This window comes from Coregonus lavaretus (assembly GCF_964263955.1).
Source record: "Coregonus lavaretus genome assembly, chromosome: 12".
In the NCBI taxonomy this organism is placed as follows: Eukaryota; Metazoa; Chordata; class Actinopteri; order Salmoniformes; family Salmonidae; genus Coregonus; species Coregonus lavaretus.
Genome location: NC_139999.1, coordinates 3,170,725 through 3,191,390, shown reverse-complemented (window position 1 = coordinate 3,191,390; position 20,666 = coordinate 3,170,725). Strand labels below are relative to the sequence as shown.

The 20,666-nt window shown below is 44.7% G+C and overlaps 1 protein-coding gene across 1 annotated transcript in view; it reads left to right on the top strand.

The window, feature by feature from the left end:
* LOC311137834 (sodium- and chloride-dependent GABA transporter 1-like) overlaps nucleotides 1–11,558 on the top strand; it is an 18,681-nt gene extending 7,123 nt beyond the window's left edge. Inside the window, exons 12-15 of the mRNA XM_084172433.1 lie at nucleotides 3,415–3,517; nucleotides 4,006–4,106; nucleotides 5,819–5,986; nucleotides 10,541–11,558. Of these exons, the coding sequence (XP_084028559.1) occupies nucleotides 3,415–3,517; nucleotides 4,006–4,106; nucleotides 5,819–5,986; nucleotides 10,541–10,645 (477 nt within the window). The 3' untranslated portion in view covers nucleotides 10,646–11,558. The remainder of the gene's footprint in view (nucleotides 1–3,414; nucleotides 3,518–4,005; nucleotides 4,107–5,818; nucleotides 5,987–10,540) is intronic.
* The last annotated feature ends 9,108 nt before the right edge of the window (nucleotides 11,559–20,666 follow it).

The following is a 20,666-nucleotide window of genomic DNA, read 5'->3' as shown; positions in this document are numbered from 1 at the left end:
TCCAGTCTAGTCCAGTTCAGTCATGTCCAGTCCAGTCTAGTCCAGTCCAGTCCAGTTCAGTCATGTCCAGTCCAGTCTAGTCCAGTCTAGTCCAGTTCAGTCATGTCCAGTCCAGTCTAGTCCAGTCCAGTCCAGTCATGTCCAGTCACATCCAGTCCAGTCCAGTCCAGTCCAGTCATGTCCAATCCAATCAAGTCCAGTTCACTCACGTTAGTCCAGTCCAGTAATGTCCATGCCCAGTCCAGTTCAGTCACATCTAGTCCAGTCCAGTCACGTCCATGCCCAGTCCAGTTCAGTCACATCTAGTCCAGTCCAGTCACGTCCATGCCCAGTCCAGTCACATCTAGTCCAGTTCAGTCACATCTAGTCCAGTCCAGTCACGTCCATGCCCAGTCCAGTCACATCTAGTCCAGTTCAGTCACATCTAGTCCAGTTCAGTCACGTCCATGCCCAGTCCAGTCACATCTAGTCCAGTTCAGTCACGTCCATGCCCAGTCCAGTTCAGTCACATCCATGCCCAGTCCAGTCCAGTCACGTCCATGCCCAGTCTAGTTCAGTCACGTCCATGCCTAGTCCAGTTCAGTCACATCTAGTCCAGTCCAGTCACGTCCATGTTAAGTCCAGTCCAGTATTTCCAAAGACAAGTTGGCATATCAGAATTCAAATAGCCTAATTACACCAGAAAATGAAATAATACAAGTATGGGGAATAACAGTAGTGTTCTTGCTGAGATAAGTGCATGAATTACTCTATATATTAGCCCATTGTAGGGGATGGGAATTGTTCTAATTGTATTGAACTAGGCAAGTCAGTTAAGAACAAATTCTTATTTACAATGACGGCCTACACCGGCCAAACCCGGACGACGCTGGGCCAATTGTGCGCCGCTCTATGGGACTCCCAATCACGGCCGGTTGTGATACAGCCTGGAATCGAACCAGGGGGTCTGTAGAGACGCCTCAAGCACTGAGATGCAGTGCCTTAGACCGCTGAGCCACTCGAGAGCCTGAGTTAGAATTAGACAGCTAATGACTATCAACTATTGTGAAAGACCAAATAAATGAAACAGATAAAATCTCCTGAATACAAGATGACATAGCCTAAATCTGCCCCCGCCCTACACCCAACCCAAATTTTATTTTACACATTTGGGTTCACAATCTGTTTGGGCAAAATAATGTTCATTGTTGCAGTGAGATAAATCACGTCACCCAGAATCCCTGCAGAATCCCTTTCCTTGTTACAGCCTAACGAACCTAGAGCTAATGACCAAAGGAGGTGAATAATGTCCTATGGATCTGGACTAATGCTAACAGGCTAATGCTAGTGGTGGGTTAAATCACTAGTAGCCCTAGTAGCCTGTAGCCTGTAATAATATGCTGCCGTAAGGAAGCGTTCTGCGACAGGGAAAGTGTGCAGTGGCAGTGTGGTGGCAGAGAAAGATGACGGATCTCCTGGGTGAAGCTGCCGCGGTCATGTGATGTAGAACGGAAGGCGCGTATGATTTTCAAAACGATTTGGAGGCACGGCTGAAAAGTGAACTCGCTGAATATTACACCAGATTAATTAGGAAATGAAAGCAGTACTTTTCAATGAGAGATAAGAGGTGTGCCGTGTCAAGAGGTTGTGTCTCATGGCCAACTGCATCCTGACATTGCTTCAGCTGAAAACCAGATTTAAACCAGAAAATGATGTCACTGTGATGTCCCATGCCCGATATTGTCAGCTACGATTGGTCTCCATGGTGTATAGGGAGATAAGCGAAAAGTGCTCCGTCATGTTTCGTTCACCTGAGGTAAATGGGTTCTGTTGTATTGTGATGTAATGGCAGTGTAGTTAACTAGATCTAATTCTTTATATCCTACTGATACGTACTTACGTACACTATCTTCATCTACTCTGTCGGTCTGTTATGACTAGGAATTCTGGGTAGTCTTTATGACTGGTGACAATTAGATCATTAATATCGAACCTTTAAGTCCCTTAACGTTCCGTGTTATCTCTCTTCAGTACAATATAATTTCTTTACAAGCTGTGTAGACATTCCTGTATCTGATCAGTTGATGTTATTTAGTCAGTCTACCACTTCACCCCCCCCCCCCCCCCCCCCTTTCCGAGGCCTTTCACAGGATCAAACCAGGGAAACGATGATGTCTTCTCAAGCTCCACATCCCACACTCTGAGGTCAATAACTCTCCTCCGAAACCTCTACTGATGTAGCGTGGCCACTGACAGGATCACTGAACGCTACCAGTCACCCCTCCAAGTCCCCCTGCTTGTATGGAACACTACCAGTAACCCCTCCAAGTCCCCCTGAACGCTCCCAGTCACCCCTCCAAGTCCCCCTGCTTGTATGGAACACTACCAGTCACCCCTCCAAGTCCCCCTGCTTGTATGGAACACTACCAGTCACCCCTCCAAGTCACCCTGCTTGTATGGAACACTACCAGTCACCCCTCCAAGTCCCCCTGAATGCTCCCAGTCACCCCTCCAAGTCCCCCTGCTTGTATGGAACACTACCAGTCACCCCTCCAAGTCCCCCTGCTTGTATGGAACGCTCCCAGTCACCCCTCCAAGTCCCCCTGCTTGTATGGAACACTACCAGTCACCCCTCCAAGTCCCCCTGCTTGTATGGAACACTACCAGTCACCCCTCCAAGTCCCCCTGCTTGTATGGAAAGCTCCCAGTCACCCCTCCAAGTCCCCCTGAACGCTCCCAGTCACCCCTCCAAGTCCCCCTGCTTGTATGGAACGCTCCCAGTCACCCCTCCAAGTCCCCCTGAACGCTCCCAGTCACCCCTCCAAGTCCCCCTGCTTGTATGGAATGCTCCCAGTCACCCCTCCAAGTCCCCCTGAACACTCCCAGTCACCCCTCCAAGTCCCCCTGCTTGTATGGAACACTCCCAGTCACCCCTCCAAGTCCCCCTGCTTGTATGGAACGCTACCAGTCACCCCTCCAAGTCTCCCTGCTTGTATGGAACGCTCCCAGTCACCCCTCCATGTCCCCCTGCTTGTATGGAATGCTCCCCACCACTCTCTACCCCTACTGCTGCACAGCACTATCACATCCGTCACTGGAGATTCATGTCTGCATCCCTCTTGGATTGAAAACAGTCGGCCTAATCGGTTGCTCAGCTCAGCTCTGCAGTACCAGTCTAGCGCTGCAGCTCCCTCCACCCTTCACTAGCCCTGAAACTCCCAGGGAGACAGACAGGCAGCTAGGGTCAACCAATCCCCCCCACCACTACCGGTGCTCTTACCCCTCACGTTATTCCACGGCACCAGTTTAATAGGCTACATCACATCTCACTCGTTCTATCCTCTATCCCCCCCCCCCATCACTCCCCATCTTGCTGGTCTCGTTTGGCCTCTCTGTATCCAACACTCTCTCTCTGTCCCCCTCCTCGTCCAACAGGGTGGTCTATATGTGTTCAAGCTGTTTGACTACTACTCTGCCAGTGGCATGTGCCTGCTCTTCCTGGTCTTCTTCGAGTGCGTCTCCATATCCTGGTTCTACGGTGAGTCAGGGACATCACTTCCTCTCTGTGTGAGTCAGTTACCTCACTTCCTGTTAGAACTACGGTGACATCACTAACCTGACATTGATGACCTGATGTCTTCAGGCTGATGTGCAAAGGTGTTGGGGCCTGTTCAATTCAACAGCCTTCGTGCAAAAAATATTTGGGCCTGCTCAATGTAATAGTCTTTTGGGTAAAATATTTGGGTGTTGGGCTGCTGATACCAAATTCCATATCTGCTTCCAATGAGTGCAGGTACTTGTCTTCCATCACAGGACCTTTGACCTACAATGTCCTGTCTTGTTTCTTTAAGGAATACCTGGGATAGGATAAAGTAATCCTTCCACCCCCCCCCCCCCCCCCCCCCCTTACCATTGTAAAGTGGTTATCCCACTGGCTATAAGGTGAATGCACCAATTTGTAAGTCGCTCTGGATAAGAGCGTCTGCTAAATGACGTAAATGTAAATGTTAAATGTATATGTTGCAGGTGCTGATAAGTTCCTTGCCAACATTGAGGAGATGATTGGCTTTAGGCCCTGCCTGTGGTGGAAACTGTGTTGGGTCGTCTTCACTCCTCTCATCGTGGCTGTGAGTACTCTCTCTTCCTCTCTCCCCCCCCTCTCCTGTGACTACTCTCTCTTCCTCTCTCCCCCCTCTCCTGTGAGTACTCTCTCTTCCTCTCTCCCCCCTCTCCTGTGACTACTCTCTCTTCCTCTCTCCCCCCCCTCTCCTGTGAGTACTCTCTCTTCCTCTCTCCCCCCCTCTCCTGTGAGTACTCTCTCTTCTCTTCCTCTCCCCCCCCCCTCTCCTGTGACTACTCTCTCTTCCTCTCCCCCCTCCCCTCTCCTGTGAGTACTCTCTCTTCCTCTCTCCCCCCCCCTCTCCTGTGAGTACTCTCTCTTCCTCTCTCCCCCCCCTCTCCTGTGAGTACTCTCTCTTCCTCTCTCCCCCCCCTCTCCTGTGACTACTCTCTCTTCCTCTCCCCCCTCCCCTCTCCTGTGAGTACTCTCTCTTCCTCTCCCCCCTCCCCTCTCCTGTGAGTACTCTCTCTTCCTCTCTCCCCCCCCTCCTGTGAGTACTCTCTCTTCCTCTCTCCCCCCTCTCCTGTGAGTACTCTCTCTTCCTCTCCCCCCCTCTCCTGTGAGTACTCTCTCTTCCTCTCTCCCCTCCTCTCCTGTGAGTACTCTCTCTTCCTCTCTCCCCCCCCTCTCCTGTGAGTACTCTCTCTTCCTCTCTCCCCCCCCTCTCCTGTGACTACTCTCTCTTCCTCTCCCCCCTCCCCTCTCCTGTGAGTACTCTCTCTTCCTCTCCCCCCTCCCCTCTCCTGTGAGTACTCTCTCTTCCTCTCTCCCCCCCCTCCTGTGAGTACTCTCTCTTCCTCTCTCCCCCCTCTCCTGTGAGTACTCTCTCTTCCTCTCACCCCCTCTCCTGTGAGTACTCTCTCTTCCTCTCTCCCCTCCTCTCCTGTGAGTACTCTCTCTTCCTCTCTCCCCCCCCTCTTCTGTGAGTACTCTCTCTTCCTCTCTCCCCCCTCTCTCCTGTGAGTACTCTCTCTTCCTCTCTCCCCCCCTCTCCTGTGAGTACTCTCTCTTCCTCTCTCCCCCCCCTCTCCTGTGAGTACTCTCTCTTCTCTTCCTCTCCCCCCCCCCTCTCCTGTGACTACTCTCTCTTCCTCTCCCCCCTCCCCTCTCCTGTGAGTACTCTCTCTTCCTCTCTCCCCCCCCCTCTCCTGTGAGTACTCTCTCTTCCTCTCTCCCCCCCCTCTCCTGTGAGTACTCTCTCTTCCTCTCTCCCCCCCCTCTCCTGTGACTACTCTCTCTTCCTCTCCCCCCTCCCCTCTCCTGTGAGTACTCTCTCTTCCTCTCCCCCCTCCCCTCTCCTGTGAGTACTCTCTCTTCCTCTCTCCCCCCCTCCTGTGAGTACTCTCTCTTCCTCTCTCCCCCCTCTCCTGTGAGTACTCTCTCTTCCTCTCCCCCCCTCTCCTGTGAGTACTCTCTCTTCCTCTCTCCCCTCCTCTCCTGTGAGTACTCTCTCTTCCTCTCTCCCCCCCTCTTCTGTGAGTACTCTCTCTTCCTCTCTCCCCCCTCTCTCCTGTGAGTACTCTCTCTTCCTCTCTCCCCCCCTCTCCTGTGAGTACTCTCTCTTCCTCTCTCCCCCCCCTCTTCTGTGAGTACTCTCTCTTCCTCTCTCCCCTCCTCTCCTGTGAGTACTCTCTCTTCCTCTCTCCCTGAGCCTCTCTCTGAGGCTTATTTCCATTGTGGTCCATTGTGTTGTGACCAGGTTGTTCTTCTGTGTTCCAGGGAGTGTTCCTGTTCAGTGCTGTCCAGATGGTCCCTCTCACTATGAACAACTATGTGTTCCCCGCGTGGGGCCAGGGAGTGGGCTGGTGCATGGCCCTGTCCTCCATGCTCCTGATACCTGGATACATGGTCTACATGTTCCTCAACCTCAAGGGGGATTACAAAGAGGTAACGCATCACCTTCTGTTTTTCTCAATCACAGTGCCTTCAGAAAGTATTCACATCCCTGAGTCAATACATGTTAGAATCATCTTTGGCAGTGATACAGCTGTGAGTCTTTCTGGGTAAGTCTCTAAGAGCCTTGCACTCCTCGATTGTACAATATTTGCACATTATTCAAGCTCTGTCAAGTTGGTTGTTGATCATTGCTAGACAGCCATTTTCATGTCTTGCCATAGATTTTCAAGCCGGCTAATAACTACGACACTCGGGAACATTCAATGTCATCTTGGAAAGCAACATTTGTCCTTGTGTTTTAGGTTATTGTCCAGCTGAAAGGTGAATTTGTCTCCCAGTGTCTGTTGGTGAGCAGACTGAACCAGGTTTTCCTCTAGTATTTTTCCTCTGCTTAGCTCTAATTCAGTTTATTCTAATAAACTCCCTTGCCGATGACAAGCATACCCATAACATGATGCAGTCAGTAATGTGTTGGATTTGCCCCAAACATTTCTTTGCAACATGTTTTGCAGCAGTACTTTAGTGCCTTATTGCAAACAGGATGCATGTTTTGGAATATTTGTATTCTGTACAGGCTTCCTTCTTTTCACTCTGTCGTTTAGGTTAGTATTGTGGAGTAACTACAATGTTGTTGATCCATCCTCAGTTTTCTCCTATCACAGCCATTAAACTCTGTACTTGTATGAAAGTCACTATTGGCCTCATGGTGAAATCCCTGAGAGGTTTCCTTTCTCTCAGGCAATTGAGTTAGAAAGGACGCCTTTATTTACATTTACATTTTAGTCATTTAGCAGACGCTCTTATCCAGAGCGACTTACAGGAGCAATTAGGGTTAAGTGCCTTGCTCAAGGGCACATCGACAGATATTTCACCTAGTCGGCTCGGGGATTAGAACCAGCGACCTTTCGGTTACTGGCACAACACTCTTAACCACTAAGCTACCTGCCGCCCTGGCATTCTTATCTTTGTAGTGACTGGGTATACAGTGGCTTGCGAAAGTATTCACCCCCCTTGGCATTTTTCCTATTTTGTTGCCTTACAACCTGGAATTAAAATGCATTGTTGGGGGGTTTGTATCATTTGATTTACACAACATACCTACCACTTTGAAGATGCAAAATATGTTTTATTGTGAAACAAACAAGAAATAAGACAAAAAAAAACAGAAAACTTGAGCGTGCATAGCTATTCACCCCCCCCCCCCCCCCCACAAAGTCAATACTTTGTAGAGCCACCTTTTGCAGCAATTACAGCTGCAAGTCTCTTAGGGTATGTCTCTATAAGCTTGGCACATCGAGCCACTGGGATTTTTGCCCATTCTTCAAGGCAAAACTGCTCCAGCTCCTTCAAGTTGGATGGGTTCCGCTGGTGTACAGCAATATTTAAGTCATACCACAGATTCTCAATTGGATTGAGGTCTGGGTTTTGACTAGGCCATTCCAAGACATTTAAATGTTTCCCCTTAAACCACTCAAGTGTTGCTTTAGCAGTGTGCTTAGGGTCATTGTCCTGCTGGAAGGTGAACCTCCGTCCCAGTCTCAAATCTCTGGAAGACTGAAACAGGTTTCCCTCAAGAATTTCCCTGTATTTAGCGCCATCCATCATTCCTTCAATTCTGACCAGTTTCCCAGTCCCTGCCGATGAAAAACATCCCCACAGCATGATGCTGCCACCACCTTGCTTCACTGTGGAGATGGTGTTCTCGGGGTGATGAGAGGTGTTGGGTTTGCGCCAGACTTAGCGTTTACCTTGATGGCCAAAAAGCTACATTTTAGTCTCATCTGACCAGAGTTTCCTTCTTCCATTTGTTTGGGGAGTCTCCCACATGGCTTTTGATGAACACCAAACGTGTTTGGTTATTTTTTTCTTTAAGCAATGGCTTTGTCTGGCCACTCTTCCGTAAAGCCCAGCTCTGTGGCATGTACGGCTTAAAATGGTCCTATGGACAGATACTCCAATCTCCGCTGTGGAGCTTTGCAGCTCCTTCAGGGTTATCTTTGGTCTCTTTGTTGCCTCTCTGATTAATGCCCTCCTTGCCTGGTCCGTGAGTTTTGGTGGGCAGCCCTCTCTTGGCAGGTTTGTTGTGGTGCCAAATTCTTTCCATTTCTTAATAATGCATTTAATGGTGCGGTGTGGGATGTTCAAAGTTTCAGATATTTTTTTATAACCCAACCCTGGTCTGTACTTCTCCACAACTTTGTCCCTGACCTGTTTGGAGAGCTCCTTGGTCTTCATGGTGCAGCTTGCTTGGTGGTGCCCCTTGCTTAGTGGTGTTGCAGACTCTGGGGCCTTTCAGAACAGGTGCATATATATATACTGAGATCATGTGACAGATCATGTGACACTAAGATTGAGCACAGGTGGACTTTATTTAACTAATTATGTGACTTCTGAAGGTAATTGGTTGCACCAGATCTTATTTAGGGGCTTCATAGCAAAGGGGGTGAATACATATGCATGCATCACTTTTCCATTATTTATTTTTTTAGAATTCTTTGAAATAAGTTATTTTTTTCATTTCACTTCACCAATTTGGACTATTTTGTGTATGTCCATTACATGAAATCCAAATAAAAATCCATTTAAATTACAGGTTGTAATGCAACAAAAGGAAAAACGCCAAGGGGGATGAATATTTTTGCAAGGCAATGTATTGATACACCATCCAGTGTAATTAATAACTTCACCATGCTCAAAGGGATATTCAATGTCTGCTTTTTTTTATTTTTACCCATCTACCAATACATTTACATTACATTTACGTCATTTAGCAGACGCTCTTATCCAGAGCGACTTACAAATTGGTGCATTCACCTTATAGCCAGTGGCATAACCACTTTACAATATTTTTTTTTTATTTTATTTTATTTTTATATTTTTTTTTTTGGGGGGGGGGTAGAAGGATTACTTTATCCTATCCCAGGTATTCCTTAAATAGGTGCCCTTCTTTGCGAAACATTGGAAAACGTCCATGGTCTTTGTGGTTGAATCTGTGTTTGAAATTCACTGCTCGACTGAGGGACCTCACAGATAATTGTATGTGTGGGGTACAGAGATGAGGTAGTCATTCAAAAAGCTTGTTAAACACTATTATTGCACACAGAGTGAGTCCATGCAATTTATTATGTGACTTTTTAAACCCATTTTTACTCCTGAATACTTTATTGACTCAAGACATTTCAGCTTTTCATATTTTATTAATTTGTAAATATGTCTAAAAACATAATTCCACTTTGAAATTATAGGGTATTGTGTGTAAACCAGTGACACAAAATCTAAATGTAACACAACAGAATGTGTTTTTAGTCAAGGGGTGTGAATACTTTCTGAAGGACTGCATATGCACATGCCTTTTATCCAAAGTGACTTACAGTCATGCGTGCCTACATTTTTTTACGTAAGGGTGGTCCCAGGAATCTAACCGACTATCCTGGCATTGCAAGAGCTCTCCTCACATACTATCTATTCAGAGTCGACCTCAAAAGGCGACCATTTTATGTCCACTAAAACAGCACAGCAACTCGCTACTCCCAACTCTTCCCAAGATAACCATAGCATGTGTCTCAGAAAGAGATCGGTCCGGAAAGGCCTGCAGCAGAGAGTTTGTCACAGGCCGTGGGGTTTTGTACAATTTTAAATTGATGGGATGGCACTTAATCCAAAATTAGTTTGGAATATTGCTCTTGGCGATTACTGTTTTTATCTTAATCCGCATAAATAATCGTTGTTTCTCACAGAATAAATGTTTGAGGACAGCAAATGTCGCCGATAATGTATTATGTTGCAAGACATTAGACATAGACAGACATAGACATGCACATGCACATACACAGAGACAGAGACAGAGACAGAGACAGAGACAGAGACAGAGACAGAGACAGAGAGAGAGACAAAGAGAGAGAGAGAGAGAGAGAGAGAGAGAGAGAGAGAGAGAGAGAGAGAGAGAGAGAGAGAGAGAGACACAGAGAGAGAGAGAGAGAGACAGAGAGAGAGCTCATTACAAAATTATCTGTGACAACAGAGTGATCAAATTAAGACGCGTACGTACACATACACATAGACTTAGACGTTCAGTGGAGAAGGTCATAGAAAGGAGTGTGAGGCTGGTCGGTCCCGTGATGCTACATCCGTTGAGCTGCAGCTTGCAGTGAAAAGGACCAGTAATTGCTGGTTCTGGTGTTGTCAAGGATGGAGCGCTGCGGTCGTCACTGGCAACGAGATGAGCAGCTGTCCGCCCCTTTGTGTCAGTCGGTGCAGTCTTGATTGCCTAAATTGCAGCAATCAGTTCCTTGATTAGTGTGTGCCAAGCAGCAGACGGAAGGATTGATCTTACAGACACTGAGCCCGCTAGCTATCTAGTGCATGATACAATGTACAGCCAGCAATGTGAAAGCATAAAGATGTCAGCAGCCCTGATGATTTTTGTAACATATAATTTCCTTACGGCGTCTGCAGATAGCATGGCATTGTTGTAACTTACAGCCTAAAGATGTCAGCACAGCGGTCTGACGTATTTTGAATGTATCGTTCTCTTGCACAATGCAGCGTCTGCGGATAATGATTCAACCTCCGATGATGGTGAAAGGAGAACGCCAGGAGAACGGCCCTGAGCAGACACCGGCAGCAGCCGCTGAAGAGGCTTACATCTAAACCCTTTTCTGTTCGTCCCGTCTCCGAGGCCAACTCTCTGCAGAAAACAACGTAATCAAGGTGAAGCGCAACCAAGGGATGCATTCCAAATGGCACCCTATTCTCTATATATAGTGCACTACTTTTGACCAGGACTACTACCTATATAGGCCCTGGTAAAAAGTAGTGCACTACATAGGAAATAGGGTGCCATTTGAGACGCAGGGAAGAACTTCCATGTCTGATATCTAATCACCTACCTCCAGGGGAAACATGTGACCAACCTGATTACAATTTACTTTTCTTTTTTTTTTGTTTATATATATATTTTTTTTTTTGTTTGTTTGTCAAAAGAAAAACAAGAAAGACAAACTACCCAGCTGTTATTGTGATAGTTTGTATTTCAGAAAGACAAACTACCCAGCTGTTATTGTGATAGTTTGTATTTCAGAAAGACAAACTACCCAGCTGTTATTGTGATAGTTTGTATTTCAGAAAGACAAACTACCCAGCTGTTATTGTGATAGTTTGTATTTCATTTGCAAAAATGTTAGTCTTTCTCAGATTGTTAGCTAGAAAATTACCATAATTTGAATTACAATTTACATTTGGAGGCCCAATGTAATTCAACACTACCGTGCTAATTTAAGATATTAACTTCATTAATGTATTTTTAAAAATGTTATTGTAAACAGAGCCGTCCGTAGCCAGGGTCTGATTTGTAGTGAGTCCGGACAGAGAAGGGGGTGCGGGGGGGGGGTATCAAGAATGACTTCAGCCATTATCACATTGGTTGCTGTAGCTTCATTCACCTCAGTGGATCTACAAACACATAGCCTGTTAGCTATACAATTAGCCACTACACATTAACTCACATTAACTCAGCACCGGGATTAAAAAATATAATCGAATACGTACAGAGGTATCTGATAGCAAAAAAAAAAAAAATGTATTAACAAAAGGTCAACAAATAAGTTTGCTTTACAGAATTTTTTTTTTTTGTGCAGTTTTACAGCTAATTATTTAACTGCAATTCTACACATGCCATGCAGTGGGGAGACATTTTTGCGGTTTTAAAGCTAATTTCCTGCAATTCTACACATTTTGCCATGACTTATGCCATGTTAATATCATGTCTGAGTGAGAGAGACTAACCTGGGCACGTGCCCTGCGTGCCGGGTCGGTATTCAGCCAAGATCACGCCATGTTAATATTATATCTGAGTGAGAGAGACTAACCTGGGCACGTGCCCTGCGTGCCGGGTCGGTATTCAGCCAAGATCACGCCATGTTAATATTATGTCTGAGTGAGAGTGACTAACCTGGGCACGTGCCCTGCGTGCCGGGTCGGTATTCAGTCTAGATAGCTGGTTAGACCAACTAGACTAATTTACCAATCTAAAGATGTTTAACTGAAATGGGCTAATTGAGTGACTGTCACTAGGTAGGTTTCCATCCAATTGGCGACAGATTTTCATGCGAATATTCTAAAATCCACATACAGAAAATATGTGCATTTACCCACCAGTGGTGTGTTTCCACCAAATGGACTTGCTGCGGATAAAAATCAGTGCGTGAAGGAATAGTGCACACAAAATGTACTTTTTCGCTCAAGTTTTCATGTACCCGAATAAAAACCTAAAGTTCAGTGTTTCCATTGCATTTTCAACTCTGTCGATACTCTACAATTTCTCACATAATACATTTTACAGACACAAAAACATCCCACCGCGTCGAACAAAGAAATGATCTGTCGGCATTTATTTAATTGTACCGAAACTTCCTGTTTCCATAACACCTGTCATAATTTTTTTTTTTACATGGTAAGACTTTACTCGCATAAAAACCATGGATGGAAATGTGGTTAGTGACATATAACAAGAGGAAAACCGCTGATGCACAACCAGGTTTCGAACTTGCACCTTGTGTATTCTACTATTCTAACTCACAACAGTACGTTGAGACCCCAACTAGAGTTTAAAAAATGAACAAAATATACAAATAAAAATCAAATTCTAAATAATTATTGAGGTCTGGACCTCGGTGTCCTCATATGGCCCTGATTGTAAAAAGGAAATATATAAATTATAATCCATATGAAAGAAATACAGAAAAACAAATGCAATGTGTTAAGCAGGTAAATGAATGCAATATGAAAATTGCATAGTGGAATTGAATATTGACCATCTATAAGCAATGACCATTATGGGAAAGTGCAACCGGCAAGGCCAAATGTCCATATCTATGTATAATATTATCACTCCTGTCCCTGCAGTTCACCAATATTTTATTCTTACTTATTTTCCACGGCAACGTTTAAAAAGCACAAGGCCTGTATGGATCTCAAACCATCTGGCATGACATGACTGAAGTACCTGTTACAAAACGCAGATTACCGTTAGTACGACAGACTGTTAAAATTGTCTCTTTGTTTTCTAAAGAACAATAACTTTGTATGTGTCTGAAACTTGTTTTTAGAATCCTTTGTAGGATGTTTTCTATGTAAGAGTGAGACGTACCAAAATCATACGCATGTGAAAAGGGATTAGCACAAACACAAACGACATGTGACACGCCTAGATTACTCAAACCGAAATGAGACGCATCCCTCCCATCCCGTCACTGCAGAGAACAGGGTACAATAAGCATTATTATCACAGAAGTAGCATTTGAGATTGCCTGACAACTCCCATATGTACTGTTTACTGCAATCCTGTTTACCACATTTAGTGTCCCACTCCTCAGGAAGAGCCTTGAAAATGACCAAATGATCTGCTGAAACTACCACGGTGAGAGCTGTGAACGAAGGCTTTCCTTCCTTCCACTGGTCAGTCAGTTAGTCAGTCATTCTAGTCGAAGCCAGAGCCATGTATTTAGAGAGATTAGGTTTTTGCATGATGATGCATTTACAAGCCACTACAGCATTCTATGGCAGCCATGTTAGCTCCCCATTAACATGACACTACAACATTCTATGGCAGCCATGTTAGGTCCCCATTAACATTACACTACAACATTCTATGGCAGCCATGTTAGGTCCCCATTAAAACATTACACTACAACATTCTATGGCAGCCATGTTAGGTCCCCATTAACATGACACTACAACATTCTATGGCAGCCATGTTAGGTCCCCATTAACATTACACTACAGCATTCTATGGCAGCCATGTTAGGTCCCCATTAAAACATTACAATACAACATTCTATGGCAGCCATGTTAGGTCCCCATTAACATGACACTACAACATTCTATGGCAGCCATGTTAGGTCCCCATTAACATTACACTACAACATTCTATGGCAGCCATGTTAGGTCCCCATTAATACATTACACTACAACATTCTATGGCAGCCATGTTAGGTCCCCATTAACATGACACTACAACATTCTATGGCAGCCATGTTAGGTCCCCATTAACATTACACTACAGCATTCTATGGCAGCCATGTTAGCTCCCCATTAACATTACACTACAACATTCTATGGCAGCCATGTTAGCTCCCCATTAACATTACACTACAACATTCTATGGCAGCCATGTTAGGTCCCCATTAACATGACACTACAACATTCTATGGCAGCCATGTTAGCTCCCCATTAACATTACACTACAGCATTCTATGGCAGCCATGTTAGGTCCCCATTAACATTACACTACAACATTCTATGGCAGCCATGTTAGCCCCCCATTAACATTACACTACAACATTCTATGGCAGCCATGTTAGCTTCTCCATTAACATTACACTACAACATTCTATGGCAGCCATGTTAGCTTCCCTATTAACATTACATGGGGAATATTTAAATAATGCTATCTAACAGAATATCTAGAATTAGAACAATGTTGACAATTCTAAAAATTGGCCCAACTCTTTAAATCTATGGCTCTGGTAACATCCTAGTCTGTTGTTATGACTGTGAAGGTTTCCAATGTCAGGATCTGAGAGAGAAACCTTATAGATGGACCACAGCCTAACCTGCTCTGGTAACAGCCTAGTCTGTTGTTATGACTGTGAAGGTTTCCAATGTCAGGATCTGAGAGAGAAACCTTACAGACGGACCACAGCCTAACCTGCTCTGGTAACAGCCTAGTCTGTTGTTATGACTGTGAAGGTTTCCAATGTCAGGATCTGAGAGAGAAACCTTATAGATGGACCACAGCCTAACCTGGCCAGAAACCAATAACAGGCCAATATTATTACTGAAAATATACCTTGTTTTTTAATTGAAAGACGAAACATATGAATTATCAAGTTGTTTGGCAATATATATATATATATATATATATATAGGAATATATGAATATATACAGTATATATAAATATATTTAGTCCGATTATATATTAATTCCACAAATTATCAAAGTTGTATTTCTATAAGTATAAAGCTAGTTTGCTCCCATGGCAGCTACAAGTGACAGGGATCTGGTTTAAATTAGTCATTTTATTCTCGGCAAAGATTATATAAATAAAATGTGCAATGAATAAGGGTTCTATGAATTTTGTATTAAGTTACCATACTGCAGTTTTCTGTCTTAAATGATGTTGTAAAACTCTACTGTGTAATACATGTAACTGTGAACGTCCGCATGACCTGATCTTCATGTCTAAATGTTGAAAAATCCATTTTTCTGCAATAATACGATTATCTCAGAAACTAAAGAACATACAGTATCTTTCTGAAATGTAAACATAATAAATTACAATAATGATAATAGAATAATAATGAAATAAAATATATACACACTATCTAGTCAAATAATCTTGTTTTGTATATTTCTAACTGTTTCATGGGCCTAATGTAAAATATTCTATAATGTAAAATATATAATAAATGTCTTTAGATGGTGTTAAATGAAAAAGCATGATTGTCGTATATATGTTATCTGCAGAAGTAAATAAAGAACTATAGATTATAACGTTTTGCTTTTCATCATGTCTATAGTTGGGGGGAAAAATATTGTCTTTTCGTTTTTTAGATTAACGATTTTAGTAAATTATCTAAATCACATTTAAAATTGTATTAGATATTGTATTACAGAGGTTGAGTAGATATCATTTTATACACCAGTAACATTATTTTTGACATGACACTGAGACTCGTGGACAGTGTAGTAGATCCATTGCAGAATAAATGGACAATGGGATTCTTCTACAGCGTGAGTTTGATGGAATCCTTTGATGCATATTATACATGTGATTTATAGTGGTATTATCTTTCCTTTGAATAATGAAGTTGTTCTTAATCATTAAATCATTTTAAGGGATCACTACATTTACCTGGGGACATGGACAGATATTGTAAAGACTTGCTTTCACGTCTGATTTTTTAAAAAGAAACTTCAACTTAGTGAGAGAGAAAGATAAAATTGTCATAATGATCTGGTGCACGGAAACGTCACGTTACAGGAAATCTTGTTTGCACCATTGCATGACTCTCGGTCACTAGAATGCACACATCTCAAATGCTAATGACTTCATGTCACATATTAACGCATTACCAGTCTCTAATCTCTCTGTGCTGTGAAGGGAGTGAGAGTGCATTGAAATGAGGCTCTGATTGACTCCAAGACATGCAGAGCAGTGGTGGTGGGTAACGCAAGCAGAGAGAGAGACATCCTCTCCTCTCAGGTTCCATCAGGAGGCAGAGAGAGATCCTCTCAGGATCCATCAGGAGGCAGAGAGAGTTCCTCTCAGGATCCATCAGGAGGCAGAGAGAGATCCTCTCAGGATCCATCGGGAGGCAGAGAGAGATCCTCTCAGGATCCATCAGGAGGCAGAGAGAGATCCTCTCAGGATCCATCAGGAGGCAGAGAGAGATCCTCTCAGGATCCATCGGGAGGCAGAGAGAGATCCTCTCAGGATCCATCAGGAGGCAGAGAGAGATCCTCTCAGGATCCATCGGGAGGCAGAGAGAGATCCTATCAGGATCCGTCAGCATAGTGACAGTGACAGATTCAGTCTAACAGAGGTAGTCTGCTCCAGGCTACGGGGCTAGCGAGCGAGCACACTGTGCAGTTGTACATATTTTTCCCTGCTAGCTTTCCTCTGCTCTGCTCTCCTCTCGGCCATGGCTTCCTGGCACAACACACTCTCTCTCTGCATAACAATAACACTGGAGGACGTGTATAGACTGACACAGCAGCCCCATCTCTTATGTCCTCGCTCCTCTCTGACAGCATATGGGCTGATTTATTTAAAGACGGTTAGAGAGGCTGATTGTTCTAAGTTAGGAGGAACCAGGGTTCTCCGGTTTGTATGGGTGTATGTGTGCCATCCGTCTGACCAATGTAATATGTATCCCTCAGTGTTCGGTTAGTGTTCTTGTCTCTAGGGCATGATGTTGCAAGGCAGGCGAATCAAACCTTTTCTTGTGCTTCGTCAGTGATGCCAGGTGTGGAGTACAGCCTCCACTGGTAACTCCTGGTACAGACTGACCCTAGTACAGACTGACCCTGGTAAAGACTGACCCTGGTAAAGACTGACCCTGGTACAGACTGACCCTGGTACAGACTGACCCTGCTACATACTGACCCTAGTACAGACTGACCCTGGTACAGACTGACCCTAGTACAGACTGACCCTGCTACATACTGACCCTAGTACAGACTGACCCTGGTACAGACTGACCCTAGTACAGACTGACCCTGGTACAGAATGACCCTAGTACAGACTGACCCTGGTACAGACTGACCCTGGTACAGAATGACCCTAGTACACACTGACCCTGGTACAGACTGACCCTGGTAAAGACTGACCCTGGTAAAGACTGACCCTGGTACAGACTGACCCTGGTAAAGACTGACCCTAGTACAGACTGACCCTGCTACAGACTGACCCTGCTACAGACTGACCCTAGTACAGACTGACCCTGGTACAGACTGACCCTAGTACAGACTGACCCTGCTACATACTGACCCTAGTACAGACTGACCCTGGTACAGACTGACCCTAGTACAGACTGACCCTGCTACATACTGACCCTAGTACAGACTGACCCTGGTAAAGACTGACCCTGGTACAGACTGACCCTGGTACAGACTGACCCTGGTACAGACTGACCCTGCTACATACTGACCCTAGTACAGACTGACCCTGGTACAGACTGACCCTAGTACAGACTGACCCTGCTACATACTGACCCTAGTACAGACTGACCCTGGTACAGACTGACCCTAGTACAGACTGACCCTGGTACAGAATGACCCTAGTACAGACTGACCCTGGTACAGACTGACCCTGGTACAGAATGACCCTAGTACAGACTGACCCTGGTACAGACTGACCCTGGTAAAGACTGACCCTGGTAAAGACTGACCCTGGTACAGACTGACCCTGGTAAAGACTGACCCTAGTACAGACTGACCCTGCTACAGACTGACCCTGCTACAGACTGACCCTAGTACAGACTGACCCTGGTACAGACTGACCCTGGTAAAGACTGACCCTGGTACAGACTGACCCTGGTACAGACTGACCCTGGTACAGACTGACCCTAGTACAGACTGACCCTGGTACAGACTGACCCTGGTACAGACTGACCCTAGTACAGACTGACCCTAGTACAGACTGACCCTAGTACAGACATACCCTGGTACAGACTGACCCTGGTACAGACTGACCCTGGTACAGACTGACCCTAGTACAGACTGACCCTGGTACAGACTATCCCTGCAACAGACTGACCCTGGTAAAGACTGACCCTGGTAAAGACTGACCCTGGTAAAGACTGACCCTGCAACAGACTGACCCTGGTACAGACTGACCCTGGTACAGATTCTGAACTTGTTACACTACAGACCTTACTACAGACCCTGCTCTAGTGGCTGATAGCCTATCTGCTCCCTCCAGACAGACTGACAGGCTGAAAGACTGGCAGGCAAATGGCCTTATCAACGATTGACACAGGCTGGGATTAGGGTTTTGTTGTTTCACAGAGCATTGTAATGAACAGATTTAATTGCCTAAACACACACTCTGAAGAGCAGCCAGCAAGACCAAAACACACACTCTGAAGAGCAGCCAGCAAGACCAAAACACACACTCTGAAGAGCAGCCAGCAAGACCAAAACACACACTCTGAAGAGCAGCCAGCAAGACCAAAACACACACTCTGAAGAGCAGCCAGCAAGACCAAAACACACACTCTGCTTGCAGGGATATGGCTATTACTACAGCACACAGTTTTAAAAATGTTGTGGATATATAATTCATATATGATTCACATCAACCATTTCCAGTTCTTCATCCTCGTCTCTTAACTCCTTTGTTACAGGTACATGATTTATTTGATCTGTGATTTCCTCTTAACCCACTCCCAGATAATCAGTTAACTCTTAACCCACTCCCAGATAATCAGTTAACTCTTAACCCACTCCCAGATAATCAGTTAACTCTTAACCCACTCCCAGATAATCAGTTAATTCTTAACCCACTCCCAGATAATCAGTTAATCCTTAACCCACTCCCAGATAATCAGTTAATTCTTAACCCACTCCCAGATAATCTGTTAACTCTTAACCCACTCCCAGATAATCTGTTAACTCTTAACCCACTCCCAGATAATCAGTTAATTCTTAACCCACTCCCAGATAATCTGTTAACTCTTAACACACTCCCAGATAATCTGTTAACTCTTAACCCACTCCCAGATAATCAGTTAACTCTTAACCCACTCCCAGATAATCAGTTAATTCTTAACCCACTCCCAGATAATCTGTTAACTCTTAACCCACTCCCAGATAATCTGTTAACTCTTAACCCACTCCCAGATAATCAGTTAATTCTTAACCCACTCCCAGAAAATCTGTTAACTCTTAACCCACTCCCAGATAATCAGTTAACTCTTAACCCACTCCCAGATAATCAGTTAATTCTTAACCCACTCCCAGATAATCAGTTAACTCTTAACCCACTCCCAGATAATCAGTTACTCTTAACCCACTCCCAGATAATCAGTTAATTCTTAACCTACTCCCAGATAATCTGTTAACTCTTAACCCACTCCCAGATAATCAGTTAACTCTTAATCCACTCCCAAATAATCAGTTAACTCTTAACCCACTCCCAGATAATCAGTTAATTCTTAACCCACTCCCAGATAATCAGTTAATGCTTAACCCACTCCCAGATAATATGTTAACTCTTAACCCACTCCCAGATAATCAGTTAATTCTTAACCCACTCCCAGATAATCAGTTAATTCTTAACCCACTCCCAGATAATCAGTTAATTCTTAACCCACTCTCAGATAATCGGTTAACTCTTAACCCACTCTCAATTAATCGGTTAACCTTTAACGCACACTCCCAGATAATCAGTTAACTCTTAACCCACTCCCATATAATCAGTTAACTCCTAACCCACTCTCAGATAACCAGTTAACTCTTAAACCGCTCCCAGATAACCGGTTAAAGGCAGACTACCTACCTACCGACCCACCCACCCACTGACTGACGGACCCACCCACTGACCTACCAACCGACCGACCAACCAATAACGGTAACCGTAAGTCACTGATAACGGTCTGCTGGCTACGTTTCACTGATAACAGTCTGCAGGCTACGTTTCACTGATAACGGTCTGCAGGCTACGTTTCACTGATAACGGTCTGCTGGCTACGTTTCACTGATAACCGTCTGCAGGCTACGTTTCACTGATAACGGTCTGCTGGTTATGTTTCACTGATAACGGTATGCTGGCTAAGTTTCACTGATAACCGTCTGCAGGCTACGTTTCACTGATAACGGTCTGCAGTCTATGTTTCACTGATAATGGTCTGCAGGCTATGTTTCACAGGGATTCAACATGATTAACAGTCCGCAGGCTATGTTTCACAGGGATTCAACATGATTAACAGTCCGCAGGCTATGTTTCACAGGGATTCAACATGATTAACAGTCCGCAGGCTATGTTTCACAGGGATTCAACATGATTAACGGTCCGCAGGCTATGTTTCACAGGGATTCAACATGATTAACGGTCCACAGGCTATGTTTCACAGGGATTCAACATGATTAACGGTCCGCAGGCTATGT